The 18,582-nt window shown below is 34.9% G+C and overlaps 1 protein-coding gene across 6 annotated transcripts in view; it reads right to left on the reverse strand.

Annotated features, from left to right (window-relative positions):
• Positions 1-18,582, reverse strand: part of EPHA7 (EPH receptor A7) — a 179,980-nt gene that overhangs the window by 12,097 nt on the left and 149,301 nt on the right. Inside the window, exons 6-13 of one of the 6 annotated variants that reach the window (XM_081094518.1) lie at positions 18,297-18,421; positions 14,355-14,538; positions 8,333-8,441; positions 7,700-7,755; positions 3,390-3,503; positions 2,349-2,534; positions 1,712-1,773; positions 32-241 (exon numbers count right to left, since the gene is read on the reverse strand). In XM_081094518.1, the coding sequence (XP_080950644.1) occupies positions 32-241; positions 1,712-1,773; positions 2,349-2,534; positions 3,390-3,503; positions 7,700-7,755; positions 8,333-8,441; positions 14,355-14,538; positions 18,297-18,421 (1,046 nt within the window). Of the gene's footprint in view, positions 1-31; positions 242-1,711; positions 1,774-2,348; positions 2,535-3,389; positions 3,516-3,987; positions 4,814-7,699; positions 7,756-8,332; positions 8,442-14,354; positions 14,539-18,296; positions 18,422-18,582 lie in introns of those variants that run through there. The other 5 variants (XM_081094520.1, XM_081094519.1, XM_081094517.1 and 2 more) reach the window with 5 other exon arrangements.

Genomic DNA, 18,582 nt, shown 5'->3' on the forward strand with positions numbered 1-18,582 from the left:
TAAAGAGATGCAGTAATAGACTTTTTCTTACAGTTGTTGTATAGACAGCTTCTGGGTCGTCCTCTATAACCCGGGAAAGGCCAAAATCTGACACTTTACAAACAAGATTGCTGTTGACAAGAATATTGCGAGCTGCAAGGTCCCTGTGAACATATCCCATATCGGCCAAATATCTCATTCCAGCAGCAATTCCTCTCAGCATTCCCACTAACTGAATGACTGTAAATTGCCCATCGTGTTTCTACAGGAAGACAAAAATAAAGTCCAGTAAACTGTGCTTCGAAGGGAAAGAAATCCACATGAAAAGGTTTGCACACTAGTCATTTACTTTTATATAATAAGAATTGTTCTTTTTTTATATAATACAGACATTTGTAAAAAACAAAATAGATACTGATTTTACTGATAGGCAAATAATACAAAACAGAGTTTTGGTAATCAGTTATATTGATGTCATTAATATTAATTAATAATAGCTTCATATTATACCAATCCAAAAGTATGTGTTAATTTTTAGGCAAAAGTTAGGGAATGGAATGTCCAAACATATCCCTGACAGCTAAGTGTTTTCCTCACTAGATAAAAAGTTATAAAATAATCTAAAAATGTATAAAGGTACAAAGGCACATATCTTAAGATATTTTCTCCAAATGGTAAAAAAAAGGGAGGAGATTTTTTGATTAAAAATGAAGAAAAACTAAGAAGTGGTAAATGATAATATTGGCTGACTGTTTTCTTTTTATACTTTTCCTGGTTTTGCTATTAGTAGGAACATTACTTGCAACAAAAAAATCTCTAAAATAGGTATACTAGCAAGTGGGGTTGAACAATATGTGCACCTGAACTGGCGATCATATATGTTTAACCCACAGACTTCTCCAAATGAATCACAAATATGGTGCACGAGGACACTGGTGCGAGTTAACTTGCTAGGTGATGCTTTCCTCCCAAGAGCTTATAGTCATGCATATCACACAGATGCAGCAACAGCAGCAATACAGATGTCTCTAAATCTCCTGAATGCCTATAAGTCTGGGTAGAACGTACAATTCTAGATCATCTAAGACAACTCTTATTGTTTAGATTATTTTCTCTTTGCCATTTAAAAAAATGTTAACATGTGTTCATATCCTTAGGGTGAAAAGTCTTTGGAAATAAAAATGCATATTTTAAACATTTAGAATTTATCATTTACAAAAAATAATCACATGCTATTAATTTTAAAAATGTTAATAATTCTACATTTTATGCTTGGTGTTTACCTAACAGCATAATAGAAATGGCTCCACAGAGCAGAACTGGGATCATTGTACCAATATTATATGGTTATTTCACGTTTTAGTCTTCTCGGTATTACCACTGTATTTCATCCATAACTGTACTAGGAAAGCAAAATGCTATTCTACAACCTGTATTCAAATGACAGGGCTTCAGGTATCTTCTGTACTTGAGGTAGCCATATTAATTGAAACTAGTTTTTTCACTACATTGTATCACTTGAATGATCAAAAAGATTCTAGTTCAATTCAGTCTAAGACACTGAATTTTAACCTGCTTTTCAAAAACAACTTTCTGACTTATTTATAATTTTCACATTTTACACTGAAACACACACACACACACACACACACACACACACACAAACTTCAGGAGATTATTTTGTAGCATGTATGCAATATGTTTAGAATGGGAGAATAATTTTGCTACGTACCCTGAGAAATGCATCTAGAGATCCATTTTCCATGAATTCTATTACGATCATGACAGGTTTCCCTAAAATTAAAAACATACATACGTAAGAAAACAAAAGTGTTGCTTCAGAAAAATGCAACCTCAACTTCAAGGTTACTCTCCTTCTCATCCGAGATAAAAGACATGGTGCTCTTTTGAAAGACGGAATGCATGAGAGTTTCGAAAGCTTCCAGTACTGCTGCTAAGGTCAAAAAGTCCTGAAATGTCTGGAACATGGTCACAATTCAAAAAAATTAAACAATAAAAATCAGTGCGCTCTTCTGACTCCTGCTTGGTGAACAAAACTCAGGGAAAATGTCACTTTATGTAATGTATGAAGACTAAAAGTGCACCACTTCTATGGTTTTTGAGCTAAGGGGAAAAAGAAAATCTCAGTTGCTTTAGTTATCAGATATTCTTTTATTCTAATCCTGCATTCATTTGATTTCTTTCCCTGAGGTGCTAACACAAAAGAAAAATTGTTTAGTCAGTACATACCAAGAAAAATATTCATTTAGAATGTGCAATATGTTCATAATTGGATTTTTTACTGTGTGTGCAATGACACTGATTTCTGACAGTCCATTTGGTAAATGAAAGGTATCATCAGTATCTACCTCTTGTGACAACCCCCTCCAAATGGACAACATTTGGGTGGTCAAACTGCCCCATGATGCTTGCTTCGCATAGAAAGTCTCTCCTTTGCTTTTCCGTGTACCCGACTTTCAGGGTTTTGATGGCCACGGCAACATCTCTTTTCCCTGGAAGTTTCAAACGGCCACTGCACACTTCTCCAAATTCTCCTGAAGCAACAGAACAGGCAGATGTGTTTTAATTTCAGAAGTATTTCCTCTCTCAAAGTAAATGCAAATAATTCTTTCAAAGTACTTTTAAGCTTTTCTAAAGTCTGTTACACAAGCTACTATTTTTTTAAAAACTGAATTAACAAAAACTCTTTCAGAAACAAAATTGAGAATTAAAATTTGTTATCTAACATACACTGCCTACTAAAGGGGAGGGGACATCAGCAAATCCTAAAAACTGCTACCTCTTTTATGGTTTAAGGGGCAAATAGTTCTTCAAGATTTAAGAGTGTTGAATCCATATGCCCCATGACTGCTAGATTACATGGACTGAAAATGTAACACTATTATTAAAATACAGTGAACACATAGAAATTAACATTCCTTTTCAATAAGTCATGCATATTAATTTTCTACATGAAATTAAATAGTACAAGAGCTACTGAATACCTACAAATACAAGAAAAAATAAATAAAAATGAAAGCTTAGCAAGAAGATGGTAAATCAAGTAAGAGGAAATATATTCCAGCAAAATTCAGAAACATTCTAATTTTTTATAATGCTAAGTGATTTCTTAACGTACAGGCCAAATTTTAAAAGATAGTTTACAAAAGAACAGTATCTTAAAAACCCAACAGAAGACAAAAAGCACAGATTCTCTGTGTCACATGCTTCTTTTTCACTTTTTTCTCTCTTCAGATTTCATAAACAAGCACAGCCTCATTGCTTCCCACAGTTCAGGTAAATGCAAAAGTTCTATACTTGAGGCTTAATTATTTGCCTGTCATTATGATGTATGACTTTCGATCTTGGCTAAATGGAAGAGCTGAATAAGGAAGCTACAGCAGCCTTACCTGCACCAATCACACGCTCAATTTTAATACAGGAGGCATCTAGCTCCTTGGCGAATTGATGGACAGCTCTATTTGGGTCCTCATAGGTTTCAGGGTCAATGTAGGTTTTGGTGCCTGGAAATTTAACTGTAATGATGTAAGAAAGCATGACTGTGATGAAGCAAAGCACTTATTGTGCAGCCAGCCCAGGATTTCATTATGCAGAGTGCTCCTTGGAACAGGGAACTTGCTTCCGCATCACCTGATTCACAGCAGTGTTAGCAGACTACTGCAGTCTGCGGGCGTTAGGTATTATCTGCGAGCTTCTATAGGTTACAGAAGATCCAGCTCAAAGGTTACTAACTGAATTGCTTTTCCAGTAAATCAGCAAAATACATCACCAAAATTCTCTGACATGACTTATCAGACTGGAGGTTTAATTAAATTCACTGCTATCATGGCATAGTTCAAGCCATATTGAGGTTAGTAATGGACTTGGAAACACATTTGTAAATCTATCAGTCAGTCAATCAATCAAATACATACACTGGGAAAAGAAGACATCTCATATACAGGTAGCCTGCTACACTGACACCAATATTAAAAACATTTAGACATCTTACTTATTCTTCTAGTTTATTTTTTTAAAAGACCAACCACCGTTGACATATACATAAAATTAATACAAGAAGTGAGGGCCACTATCACAGACTCAGAGAGAAATCTACTAAAAACATAGTTTCATTTTTACCTTACAGGGCAATAGAGGCCAGAATGTACAGAGTCCAGAGTAAAGTTAGAAAATTTACAATATTCCTGGGATCTGCTAACCATGTATGGTACAGTTTGAAAGAAGAATGGTTTATATGAACTTTCACTTATAAGGCTCTGGAAGGAGGCAGCCAATATGCCTCAGAAAAAGTAGTCAAGATTCAAACAGCATAGAATCATAAAAGTTGCAAAAGTTAAAATCTTAAAATGCACCCGGAAGCATGCAGGTAACATAATGCTATGTTAACTTTAAATCAAATTCAATTACAATAACGTATTCCAAGTCAGTCATATGGTTAAAGACAAAGATAAGATAGGCATATATTTGGTTATATTAATGCAATGAAAAGAATTACACTATATCCTCAAAAAAACTTTATTGTTTTTAACAAAGCCACTGAACAATCTTTTCATTAAATCTCACTATTTGGAGAACAATATATTACTTTATGTATTACACTGCAGCCTACTGTGCTTATGTCATCACATTAAATTAAAATTATCTTTTAAAAATAAACACATAACAAACAAAAGGAAGCAGAATGTATGAAGGAAAATGGGATTTAAAAATCTTGATTTATTCTGCTGTAGTTGATTGTTTATCCAAAATTGATTGTCTTAAACAATTACTGTTCCAGTTTATAAAACTGACAGATGCTCATTTGTTACTAAAGCTGAACATGAAAAAAAAAACACAAGAAGAAAAGAGAGAGGGGATAGAAAGAGAAAAGAGAGAAGAAGGAGTACAGGGAAGAGGGGGGAAGAGAAAAAGAGAGAAGGGAAGAAAACAATAGGTTAACCTCCTAGATTGGCAGGCAGATGGAGAATGAGCCATCTTCTCCCTTTTTATTCGCTCTTTCTTTCATAGCTTTTGTTTTGTCTTGTGATAAGGGAGATAGAATGGAGGTAACCTTCTGCATCTCAAATGGGGTCTCTGATGGTTCTTTATTCAAGCTGTCATAAAACATTTTGACAGGCCACAGCGATTTTGGCATAAAAACATGAAATACTGCCCAGCTTGGATTCAAAGACATTGTTGGAAGAAGTGGTAGGAGGAAACAAAATGTAAATTGGGATTGCTTCACTAAACTGCTCCATTGTGTTTATATCTTTAAACACAGTACTTGGGGCATGGAGAGTGGAGTGTGCCTGATATAGACGGCTGGACATTCTATTACATTCTGTGCTCTAAAAGCTAGTTAAATGGTGCTTTCATATTTCCGTAAAAATTCAATCTGGTGCCTTAGCACCTAAGAAAATTGTTTGTATACTAAAGGAATAAAAGGACACCTCCTTGCCAATAACTGGTGACCATACTGTTGTACTTTACATATCTTAGATACAGTCATGAAATAAAAAAAAAAGTCTGTTTCTCATCAAATAATAAGAAAAGATATTCTTGTAAAAAGGGTGATTCAAAAATATCAGGGATTTACCAGAATAGGATATGTTAAGTGCACTTTGCTTCATTATTCATTTAAAAATTGATTTTTAAAATAAAAAATATTGATATAATTTCTGAATATTCTGGTCTGTTGCTTCTCATTAAGACGGTGAGCTACTGTGTGTTTTAGTAGCCCATTTACATTTCTCATGAGTGTTAAATATCTTAAAACCACCATTGATATTTTTGCTCTGGAGATGAAAACTTTATATTTTTCAAGCTTATCTTGTCTATGTTAGCAAGTAAAAACATGCCGGTCTATTTTTTCTAATTACAAACTGAATGTCAATGTAAAAAAAGCAAATGGCATTAAAATATTAAAACCGAGTGATGACAATTAAGCATAAGGCTATATAAGTTTTACATAAGCCATATTTCAACTTACTTTCTGCATTAACCTGCAAGCTAAAACTACATAAACTAAAACATATTTGGTAATTTTGAGAAATAATAACAGAAACAAAGGTGGCATGCTGATTAAAGCAATATTAAATGAATCTGCCATAAAATTATTCACATATGGGCAGAATCAGGGACTCCAGTTAACTATGGCCTAAGTTACTCTCCTATATACATTTTAAACTAGATATAAAAATTTAGGCATTCAAGATTGGGACCTCTTTTTCCTATCTGTGGAAGTGTTAAAATTATTCTCTCATGTCATGAGAGAGAAAAAGGTAACCTCCATTTTTTCTGTACACCCTCTAACTAAAAACTGCCTATGGCACTTTTATCGCCTGAGGCTGGCTTCTCCCAACATCAGGGGCACATCAAATAATCCCAGAGTGGGAGGTGATGGGATCACATGTATTCAGCCATCATCGGGGGGAGAGTTAAGTTTTATGAGGCTTCTACAATTATGACACCCTCTTTAAGTAAAAGGAGATTATACACACAGGCTGGCTAGGGCTTTACCAGGTCCTAAACAGGGGTCTGTGAAAGTGAGGGGCCCTGGAGCTTAGGCTTCTTAATGAAGCTGCCTCTGGTCACACCTTTTACTCTAATTTGTAGTATCGCAAACACCCTTCCCGCCTTCAGTGGCTAGAAATCTAAAGAGTTTCAAAATCAATTTAGATATGTATTATCTACAGCCACTTCTATTTTGAAGACAAGATTCACAGTACTGGTTCAACAAATAAAAACACATTAAAGAGACTCAAAATTTGTGTCTTTAAACAACACAGTTTCTTGATAGATGCTTATATAATCTTGTTATTTTAGAATGGGTGCATGACAATACCTTCTTAGATATTAACACAATAATTTGATAAACAATACAATAATAGATATAATTCTTTTGCCATTTAAGAAATTTATCTGTCCATAAAAAAATTCTAGTAAAGATGATTGCTACTAAGAAAAATAGTCAGTAAAATTGTTCTTATACTTTCAAGGATTATCAGAACTAAAATCATTCAATTGTTAGATTTTTACTTTGGATGCATAGAGCCTTAATATTTACTCACATGGCTCTCATTTTTTACTTGTCATCCATAATGAACAAAAATAAAAGTAATGCAGATGGACATCTATTTTCTTTGGTTGCCTAAGCTCTATTCCAAATATGATTTCTAAAATAAATTTTTAAGAACTAGGTAATCCAAATCCACAGGAAAACATTGGAGGATTAAATCCTATTATTGTATGTTTAATGTCTGGTAAAAATATCTATCAGTGATAGACAATGTATAGTAGCTGAAGAGAAAGTGGCTCCTTAGCCTTTCAAGGTAGCATAACTCACTAGGTGGTAAAGCCTTCTAATTTGATAAGAATTCCTGAGCTAGAACATGGGCCATGCAACATTTAATGGATTATTATTAGAATAGTAGGAAACATTTGAAAAGGAAAGATTGTGACATAAAGGCAGCTTAATATATTCTGCAGTTATATTAAAATTTCTTATGAGGTTTCATTTCAGAATATATATATATATATATATTTTTAATTCACATATGATTTTCATTCTAAGTATATTGTCAAATGCTTTAAAGCAGTACTTTGAGCTCATTATATAATTTCAAGGGTGATGCGTTAGGAATTTTTTCATGCCAATATTAACAACCAGGTTTCTGTATTAATTGCAATATATAAAAGTAAAGAAAAACCAAACACTTACAATGAAAGTAAAGCTCTTCATCCCCTTCTTGGTCAGCTTTGCTATAACCACAGTGCCTGAAAAAAAAAAAATCAAATTTATGACAACACAATCAATGATCTTCCTTTATATTTTTAAAATTCAATGAAATATACCTTATTTATTTTACAACATGCTAGTTAGATCTATAAACAAAATACAAAAACTTCCTGTCCATAGTTATAAACATTATAATAACATAGCAAATCATATGATTAAAAAAGGCAAAGAATATGAAGTATTTGTGTGATACAATGTAGAAGGAATATATTTATAGATTTAGATTTATCAATGAGTAAATATTTGTTTCTACATTTTTTCCTGGAAAACAACAACAACAACAGATTTTAAATGGTTTCCATAAACATTAACTAGAAGAATAATTTTTCCCAACAGAAATGACAATACTCATCCCCTTAAACTAAAGGCATTGATTAAGTTCAAAGTATATCTTGATCTCAGGAGAACAAAAACTTAGTGACCTCTAATGTTTCATATCAGACAAAGAGTGTTTGCATTTACTATTCTAATGTACTAAACAATAAGAAATGGGTGACCCAATTCTGAAAAATCAAAAAGTTTTATCTCAGAGATTAGAAGAAATTTGGGTTCTACCTTCTTCCAATGATGAAGCCAAAGACCATGAATACCAGGATGATGGTCCCTGCAACAGCGACCACAGCAATGATAATGACAGGATTCTGCTCACTGGAGACGGCTGTGGCTGCAAACAGAGCAAACAGGCTCAGCGACACTCAATACCGGGCAAGAACTCAAGAGGTTAAACAAAATCTTATCAACAAGAGATAGCTATGCTATCAAATTCACCTCGAACTTTAAATAAATGCATTCTTTTCTATCAGTGTAAGTTTAAATGTTATTTTTGCATTTTAAAGAAGTGGTAAGGACAGTACTTCATCTATTTTATGTTCCTCAGCTATAAAAGAAACCTATAAAATACATCATTGAATGCCTATCTCCTGCTTAGTGGTTGGAAACTTAGTTATGAATCAGAGATAGAGATCTTTGGTCTACAATTGCTATTAAATCCCTATTTTTCCTCATCAAGGTATGTGATCCTTCTAGGTCTGTTTTTCCGGAATATAAAAAAAGAACCAAAATACATATTCTCTGCGTTTTTTCAAAGTATCATAAGTGCTTTATCTTTCGTGTCATCAATATAAAATAAAAATCATCATGTGATCATAGTCATCATGACTTGACAATTCACCGTAGTGAAGAAGAGCAGAATCACTTGTATTAATTTGAAAAAGCATGCAGTGCACACATATGAGAGTTTAAGATTATAGAGGAGGTTAGCTATGTATGTAAGAGCAAACTTTCTGCAAGTACTTTAAAAAAGGTTTCAGCATTATCTAATTGTAGACACTTCCTGCATGATGATAGGTGATTCTTCTATGCTCATTAAGGCAAACCTTGCTGGCCTTTTGGAGGTCTCTCTGGGAACAGTATATGTTTACATGTCCTTTAAAGCAGCCTTTAATTCCAATTCTTCAGCAAGTCACATGGCCTTCCTACGTCCATTTTTCCAAATTAGTGGAGTTTTAATTATATCGCAATTTGCATTTGTCATATTTCCCTCAGAGTATTATAATTTCAATGCCAGTATAGCCTTCATAAAGTAATCAAAGAAATATAAAACAATACAAATGTGTGTTCCACTAAATGATTCAGTTTCAAACATCATATAACATATAATGTCCAACTAATGTAGTTTGTTTGTTTCTAAAATAATCAATGGCAGTAATTTTTAACTTAAAGCAGGATGGAAAATATTACTCCTCCTTGCTAGTGGCAAGGGACTGGGTCTCCAGAGCAGTAAATTATATGTAGGCAGAGTATGTCCTGCCACAGTAGGCAGCATAAAGTTTTTTTGTGTGTGTTTGTTTTTGATTGGCCTTCCTTTAGCTTATCTATGTCTTCCTCCTTTTGACAACTCATTTTTAATTTTGTACACCTATGCAATCTATAGATAGCTTTTACTGAAAAAACCATATAAAGAGTTCTGTTGTAATAATTTCTGAACAAAGGTATAATACACACTTGCCAATTCAGCACCTGCTGATTTATTCCCAATGGAACCTAATGAAGCAGGGGCTGAGGGGAGGAAACAACTTTTAAGCTTTATTTTTGAATTACAGCTCAACAACAACAAAAAGATGACTTCAAGTATTTTTGTTTGGTTGGTTTGGTTGTTTTTATTTGTCTTTTTATATGTGGTAAGAGAGAAAACAGGATGGAGTAGTCTGTTCATGAAGAAGGAAAATTATACACATATGTATACAAAGTGTTTCTATTCAATCTATGTGTCTCATGGGTCGATTTCTTTGCTTGTCTTAGGTTCCGTTCTGCAATTAGCTGCAGAAACATAACTCCAATCAGAAAACTGAACTCAGGTGAATGAGGAAATAGAATTTGTGAATATTCATTTATATGTTTTTATATATAGCCAGAGTCAAACTTTAATTTATCCACAGTCAACATCCATGGTTAATATTTTCAACTATTTCATGGGTAATAAAATTTAAAACTAAGCTATAGGTGCCATAATCAACACACCCAGGTTCAAAAATGATAAATTCAGTAGATTTGACTTTGCATTAGAAGGGGCTTTTAGGACATATGTGCAATGAAATAGTCTGTTTAACTTCCTTTTCAAACAGTGCTCAAGGACTTATCTTCAGTGGCATCTTCCCTCCCGCTCTCCTTCCTAGCCCAGTGAGTCACTGTTTCCTGACTCTAACAGCATTGGGCCATGCACTCTATCAGCACTTAACTGCATGGCTAGAATTTGTGTACAAGTCTGTCTTTCACTAAACTTTAAATTGAAAGTATCAACTCTGTCATGTGTCTGTACATCTCTAATTCTTATCACAGTAGCTTGTGCTAAATCACTATTTCTCAAAGGATGGCCTGGGAAGCCTTGAGGATCCCTCAAGAGCTCTCCAGGAATGTGGAAGGCCAAAATTATTTTCATATAATACAATGTAATTTGACTTTTTAAAAATGTTTTTGTTGATTTTTAGAGATTGGAAGGGAAAGGGAGAGATAGAAACACCAATGAGAGAGAAACATGGATCAGCTACCTCCTGCACACCCCCTACTGGGGATTGAGCTGGCAACCTGGGCATGTGCCCTGCCTGGGAATCAAACTAGTGACCTCTTGGTGCATGGGATGACACTCAACCACTGAGACACACAGGCCGTGTTAATTTGACTCTTTTACTCATATATGCTCACAAGTGCACAGAGTTTTCCAGAAATTATATGACAGAGGGGTGACATCATCACCCTGATGGCTAATGAAATGTATGTTGAAAAATGTTTCAGTTTTAATTTCTGATGTGGTGAATATCAATAGATATAATCTATATTAATAAAAGGGTTATATGCTAATTAGACTGGACCTCTTACGGACATCCTTCCAGACGTCCTTCCACACAAATCCATGGTAGCGGGTGCTGAGACAGAGGCTGTTAGGGGCAATCAGGCTGGCAGAGAAAGCAGTTAGGGGCAACTAGGCCTGTGAGGGAGAGCAGTTAGGGGAGACCAGGATGGCAGGCAGTGTGGTTAGGGGCAATCAGGCAGACAGGCAGGTGAGCGGTTAGGAGCCAGTGGTCCCAGATTGCAAGGGGGATGTCCGACTGCTGGTTTAGGCCTGATCCCACAGAGAGTTCCTGGATTGTAGAGGCTGCAGGCCAGGCTGAGGGACCCACTCTCGTGTACAAATTTCATGCACTGGGCCTCTAGTCCTATATAATAAAGGCTAATATGCAAATTGTCCCCTCAACTGGGATTTTGACTGGAGTTCAACTGGGAGTTTGGCCAGGGGACAGGGCTGGCCAGCCAACCGCCCATGACACCTCCCCCCCTACCCCTCCCCACCCATGATCGGCCCTCCCTATCCCAATTGGGGGTGGGGTCTGCCAGCCAACTGCCCATGGCTCCTCCCCCTGGCCAGTCAACCACCTGAGGTCCCAGCCAGCCTGATAGGCCCCGATAGGGGCAGGCTGGCTGGACCCAACCATGCATGAATTCGTGCACAGGGCATCTAGTACAAATAGTAAAAATCTTAATTCCTGAGACCAAGAAGCTTGAAATGGTGTGCTCAATAATATAAGCTGACACTCAAGAGTGCCTGCGTGCTGGGCACTGACCTTGGCACTTTGTGAACATTAATTTACTGAATCCTCAGAATGCCCTCTGAGTTGGGTGGTGGCTAGCGTAGCAACCAGGGTACAGAGAAACAACTCATCCAAAGTCCCACATCTGGACGTGGCAGAGCTGAGATGTGAAACCAGGAATATGTCCACTCACACTGATTGATACTGATAATCTGTTCTAAATTGATGACTTTTAGTTATTTGTTCATTCATTGAATGCTTTCTATGTGTCACCAGAAAGACAATAATAAGAAAAGGAGATGTGATCATTCTTTCATCAACTATATATTCCAGGGGAAGAGAATATTCTTATGCTAAAAATCACCAAATTCTTTCTAATGCAAAAATCAATTTTTAAGATTTATTTCATGTAATCATTCAGGTTCCACTACTTTATTTTAATCTCTCTGAGTCTTATTTGCTTCATTTTTATATAATGAAAATAATATGTATGAATCTCAGCACACAATTCACAGTAGTTTATAAAGTTCTCAAACCTATTTGGAAAATATTTTAAAAACCATTTTGAAAATATATTCAAACATATGATAAAAATATTTTGCAATTTTTCAAACCTAATGGTTTAACTGATAAAAAATGTGAGGGAAATATGAAGTAATTGATGTTTTTAAGTCTAAATTATTCATTAGAATATGGAAACATTATTTGAAGTGTTTTATTACACTAGAAATCACAAATATCATGAGGTCAATCTAAGTTGAAAACTATGAGAATGCATTAACACAAGATCATGAAAATGTTTAAATGTTAAAATCTCAACTTAAAAATGCTTTCATATTTTTGGATGTTTAAATGTTAAAACATCAACTTAAAATTCTTTAATGTTTTTGGGGCCATTGAACTTATTCTTATTTTTAAACTTACATACTCCACTTAAAAAATAATAAAAAATAATGGCATTAATTTTATAACAACAAATTATGTGACTTTTTAAAATTGATGCTTTTATATCTACAATTATAAAAAATAATTTATATTTCAAATTTACTTCAATATTTTATTATTTGAGGTTCTGAGAATTACTGCTTAATTTAAAAATATAAAAAAAATTTCCCAGCCAGTGCTGTTCAGTGGTTGAATGTCCACCCATGCACTGTGAGGTCACGGGTTCCGTTCCCGACCAGGGCACATGCCTGGGTTGTGGGCTCTATCCCCACCCGGGGGCATGCTGAAGGCAGCCACTCAATGTTGATGTTTCTCTCTCATTGATGTTTCTAGTTCTCCCTCTGCCTCCTTCTCTCACTAAAATAAATAAAATCATATTAAAAATAAAAATATAAAAATTTTTGAAAGACAAATACTGTCAGCAAATTTAGCAATCATTAGGAAATATAAAGGATATTTAGTCTACCTTTTAAAGATGCATGAGAATATTTTTCTGAAGTCAAAATAATTCTTTGATCAAAATTTTATTAACGTATTTAAAAACATTTATTAAAATTGAGGAAAGAAACTCATATAATAATTTTTCGATCATTTTTTGTTTAGAATTTGTGGGAATGCTAGCTTGGCAAGATAGTGATGAGGTAACAGCTGATGAACCATTGCCTGAGCAGTGACATCAGGAGAAATAAAAACATTTCAGAATACAAAAATGCTCTTTGAGACCTCAGCTAGCTGAAGAACAACCAGCAGTGGTACTCAAGCTGTTCTGAACTTGCACTCTGGTGATAAGCTAGGACACCATCTAAGATACTTCTGCTTCTTTGTGATACACTATAGACACATGGATTGTTGTATTCCTATGTTGCATTATAAAGAGAAGCAAAATGATAAAAGGGATACAAGATACTGGTAACATTTTATTTTTAAGCTGAGTGGTAGATACAGAGATATACATTTAAAAATACTTACTATTCATATATATGTGAAGAATATTCTTTAGTATGCTTAAATATTTCACACAAAAAAGGAAAAAAAAATGATAAAAATAAACATAAATGCATGTTCTAAGATCTTCCTGAGCTCAATTTTTGAAATTATTACCAAAGGGCAAGTAACTTACAATCAACACGGATTCTTACATATCATCTTTCTCTGGCCCACCCTGGCGTGCATCCTGACTTCGCTTGGGGTTTCTAAAAAGAAGTAGCTTTGACTGATACAACTAGAGTAAATTCATTTTGGGTCTACACAACCACCCTGTTTATTGAACAAGTCCAGCTTCTGTTCCTAACTTTATCTTTTTCAAATAAACCCAGTGTGTATTAAAGAAACTAATTGAAGTCCCCAGTTTCTAACATTGCAAAACAAAACGGCACATTTAAAAGTATTATCCTGAATAACCTTTACAAAGTGCATATATTTGCAGACATGTTTGCCTTTAAAAGTAAAAATTATCTTAAACCAAATCATCATCCCCAATAGTTAACAAAAAGTGCAAGAGTTTAAAAATATAGAGAGTAAGAATCCAAATCAAAGGTGGTAATTACCTTCAAACATTTTACCTGTAGCTTCCTCTAGCGTAGCCACGTCAAGCCTGGGACTGTAGTTTCCATACCCAGCGGCAGTGAAAGCCCGAATCTGGAAAACATACACTGTTCCTGGCTTCAGGTTATTAATGGAGGCCGAAGTGGACTTGGTTTTTACTGTCGAGTAGGTACGCTCCCTTTGATCCTAGAAACAATATATACAGGGCATATTTAACTGTGATCGCAACTAGGCAGTTTGACAGCTAATTTTGCAATTTATTTCAATTTGCTGCATTGTTATTATAAAGGTTACATTAGATATGCTGTGGAATATTGTACATTGAGTTGTTTTTCAAATAATTTAAAACGTAGATGTGAACACATGCCTTTGTTGTATAAATTTCAAAGAGCAATAATTTTGTTTAAACATTTATGATATTTGGAACTTTTGCTTTGATGGTCGAGGGCAGAGTGGCAAGAACTAGTTAGCCATAGGAATGTAAAATGCCCTAATGACCAAGACATGGGTACACCTATAAAATCTATGGTACAGTGGAGGTCTTCATAAGATAGTTCTTTTAATATTTTTCCTGAATGTTATTTAGCAAGCAAAAACCCATATGTTAAAAATGAAGAAATCAATTAAATCAAGAAATTTAGCTAGCACTATTACCATAGTACAGCAATTTTCAACTAGTGTGCTGCAAGAATTGTTAAAACATGCAATACTGACTAGTCTGAGACACTGACCTCTTTTCTGTTAGATGGTCTAATAAAAAAAATTACAAAAGCCAACACAACAATAAATCTGGTGTGAATGTCTTGTCTTGAACCATAAATATATAGGTCATATAATAGAGTTGAATCTTATGGGTCATGTTGCATAATAAGGTTGCATCTAATTGGTTAATTTTTGGTATCAGAATCCTATATACAAGTGTAGGCACCTGATTTTTAAAAAATTCACTTAGGACCTTTTTTTAAATCAATCAAAATTACACTTATTTTTATCAGATCAGCAAAAAACATACTTTTTGGTGTGCCACAGAATTTTAGTGGTTTATGTGTGCTACGAGATGAAAAAGGTTGAACATTGCTGCCATAGTGACATTATCAATTGTTTCATAATAGAACTAGAGGCTCAGTGCATGAAATTCATGCACTGGGGGTGGAGGGGAGTCCCTCAGCCTGGCCTGCGCCCTCTCGCAGTCTGGGACCACTCATGCGATAGCTGGCAGTCAGACATCCCTCTTGCATTCCAGGGCTCTCACAGTCTGGGACTCCTTACTTCTTACCTCCCATCTGCAATGGAGGTGGGAGAGGATCCCGTCACTGCTGCTGTGCTTGCCAGCCGTGAGCCCGGCTTCTGGCTGAGCAGCACTCCCCCTGTGGTAGTGCACTGACCACCAGGGGGCAGCTACTGCATTGAGTTTCTGCCCCCTGGTGGTCAGTGGATGTCATAGCGACCAGTCATTCTACTGTTCAGTCGATTTTCATATTAGCCTTTTATTAGCCTAGGATAAAACCACTTTTACGATATAGTAATTAAAGGGATATTTTAAATTAAAAGTATTATGTAAAGGTCAAAATATTGTATAACTTATGGCTTAACAATATTTTAAACAATATAATTTAGTTCAATTTCCTCATTTTTCAGATATATAACTGAGGCTTACAGAGTTAAAAAATGTGACTTTCATATTATATATGACTAGAGAACCGATGCACGAAATTCATGCAAGGGGCTTGGCCCTCGCAGCCCCGGCTTTGTCTGGAAGGTCATTCAGCCATCTGGTCTAATTAGCATATTATGCTTTTATTATTATAGATAAGCTTAAGAATAAAATAAATTTTAAAATTCAAGAATATGAAAACTCCATCAAAATAATATGCAAATGAATACAAATTTAAAACTTAATTGATATGCTTCTAAATGGTCTATTCATGAAAAAAGTAATAAAAACTGCTCAACCAAATATACAATTTTAGAGAGTTTATTATTTGTTCTATAATAAATTCCTGTGCTCAACTGTGACTGTCAATAAAACTCTCATTGAAATCTGAAACTGTCAGTGTGGTTGTTTGATTTTTCTTTACATTGGTATTTACAAAAGTGTAAATAGTTGTATATCCAAAATGTATTTGTGATTTATAGTGAAACTGATTTGTGACTGTCTTCATTATAATCATTCATAAAAATGATAGTTGGTATTATAAATATGCATTTATCTAAAACCAAACAAGGCATAACTAATATTAGATGACATAATGATATAAATACACGTGTTATATGTATATATCAGGTGTTTACATACATTATAGTGCAATACAGTTACTCCCTTTTAATTATTGCCTAATTTATAAGTTCAGTGAATGTACATACATTTTCATTCTGTTATGCAAAATAGAAAAGGAACTATTTAAGTAAGGATTTGCAAAATATCTTATTTCACTGTGAGAAACCACTCTCATTTACCATGTAACTTACATTTTAAAAATGTATTTTATTGCTTTTGAAATCTGATGTAATTTCAGAAGGGATTATAACTGTTAGAGCTCATTGAAAACAGACATAAAAACCAACATTAAAAACAAGGATTCCGTGAGAAACACATTTTTGATGGGACAAAAAATGTTTCCCTGGTACAAAGTGAGGTATTTAAAATATAACTTTGGCAGTGGAGTCAGGAATTCATAAAGGAAATAATAAGTTGAAATATTGTAAACTTAATTTGAACATTGAAACTAATCTTAAACTGTTTTTGCTTCAAAAGGAAAAACATTATTGCCAATGCACTAGTGCACATTAAGTATTCATTCAAGTAGATCAGCCCCCAAGTTTTTCAAAAGCTTTAAGTTCCTATTTTTAAATGCTGTCTAAATGGTTAAAATAGCCCTGGCTGGTTTGGCTCGGTGGATAGAACATTGGCCTGTGGACTAAAGGGTCCCAGGTTCGATTCTGGGCAAGGACATGTGCCGGGTTGTGGGTTTGATCCCCAGCGGGCGGTGTGCGGGAGGCAGCTGATCAGTGATTCTCATTGATGTTTCTCTCTCTCCCTTCCTCCCTGAAATCAATAAAAATATGTTAATAAATAAATAAATGGTTAAAATAGTTATAGGTATATTATAGCACTTCAGCTAACTCACTTAAGTCAACAATAGTAACACTTATTACTAGTATTACTATAACTATTAGTAATAACAATTCAAACCTTGAACCAGGTCCTTCTGTGAGGTAGAGCCTACATCACAATTTGTGACCAAGGGCACCATGCTCCCCCTCTCTCCAGACCGGTCAGAAATACATGCACTCAAATGCTCAGACATGTCACTATTTATTAAAATGTAGCAAATATGGAGATTAAAGAGGCAGCACTTGGGTTTTCACCATACTATTTTTTCATGGAGAAAGGAGTATAAAGAAGTGGTCTTGGACATGATTAACATAACACAGATAAAGTAAATTTCACAAGGCGTTTAAAGAAGTAGACTATCATCAGCCGATTCTAAAATTTAGAGAATACTGCAAAGTTACTGCAAAAAAATATTTTTAATTTTCAAATGACTAAATAATTTGAGGCCATCATCATATCATTGAAACCACACAAATAAAATAAATCAGTAAAGGTCCAAGCAGAAATCCTAAAACAAACATTTTTCAAAAATGCATTGGGCTGTGTGGTTTGGGTGGCACTAAAACATGCTCCACCTAATTATTATGATTTCAAAATCTGAATAAGCAAATATATTACTAGAGGAATATTTTCATTTGTGTAGCAGAAATTTAATACACAGAAATTATAATAATGAATCATAGTTTCAAGGAGATAATGATCAAAACTGACTAAACTAAGAATTCTGAAGTACCTCCGAAGGGTTGGCAGAATGACCAACTTTAGTCTGCAGTGCAGGAGGATGACAGGAGACACACGCCGTGGTCCATTTCCTGCTCCCGGTACTTACTTTCTCGTAATACTTGATCTCGTATTCGGTGATGACTCCATTGGGATGCTCGGGCTCCTGCCAGGAAAGCTCCACGCTGCGCTGCAGCACTCGCTCCTTCATGACTCCGCTCACTTGCGAGGGAGCTGTTTGGACAAGATGCGTCAATAAACAGTGAGAAAAGGCTCTGGATGCCTCGAATCAAATGTCACCACCGATCAGTTCCATGCTGCGCCAGTTTCATTAAGGTAAAAGAAAGCACCTTTTCACAGCTCACAATTCAGAAGGTAATGAATATTCAACCAGG

The sequence above is a fragment of the Myotis nattereri genome (genome assembly GCF_964212035.1).
Source record: "Myotis nattereri genome assembly, chromosome: 6".
Lineage (NCBI taxonomy): Eukaryota > Metazoa > Chordata > Mammalia > Chiroptera > Vespertilionidae > Myotis > Myotis nattereri.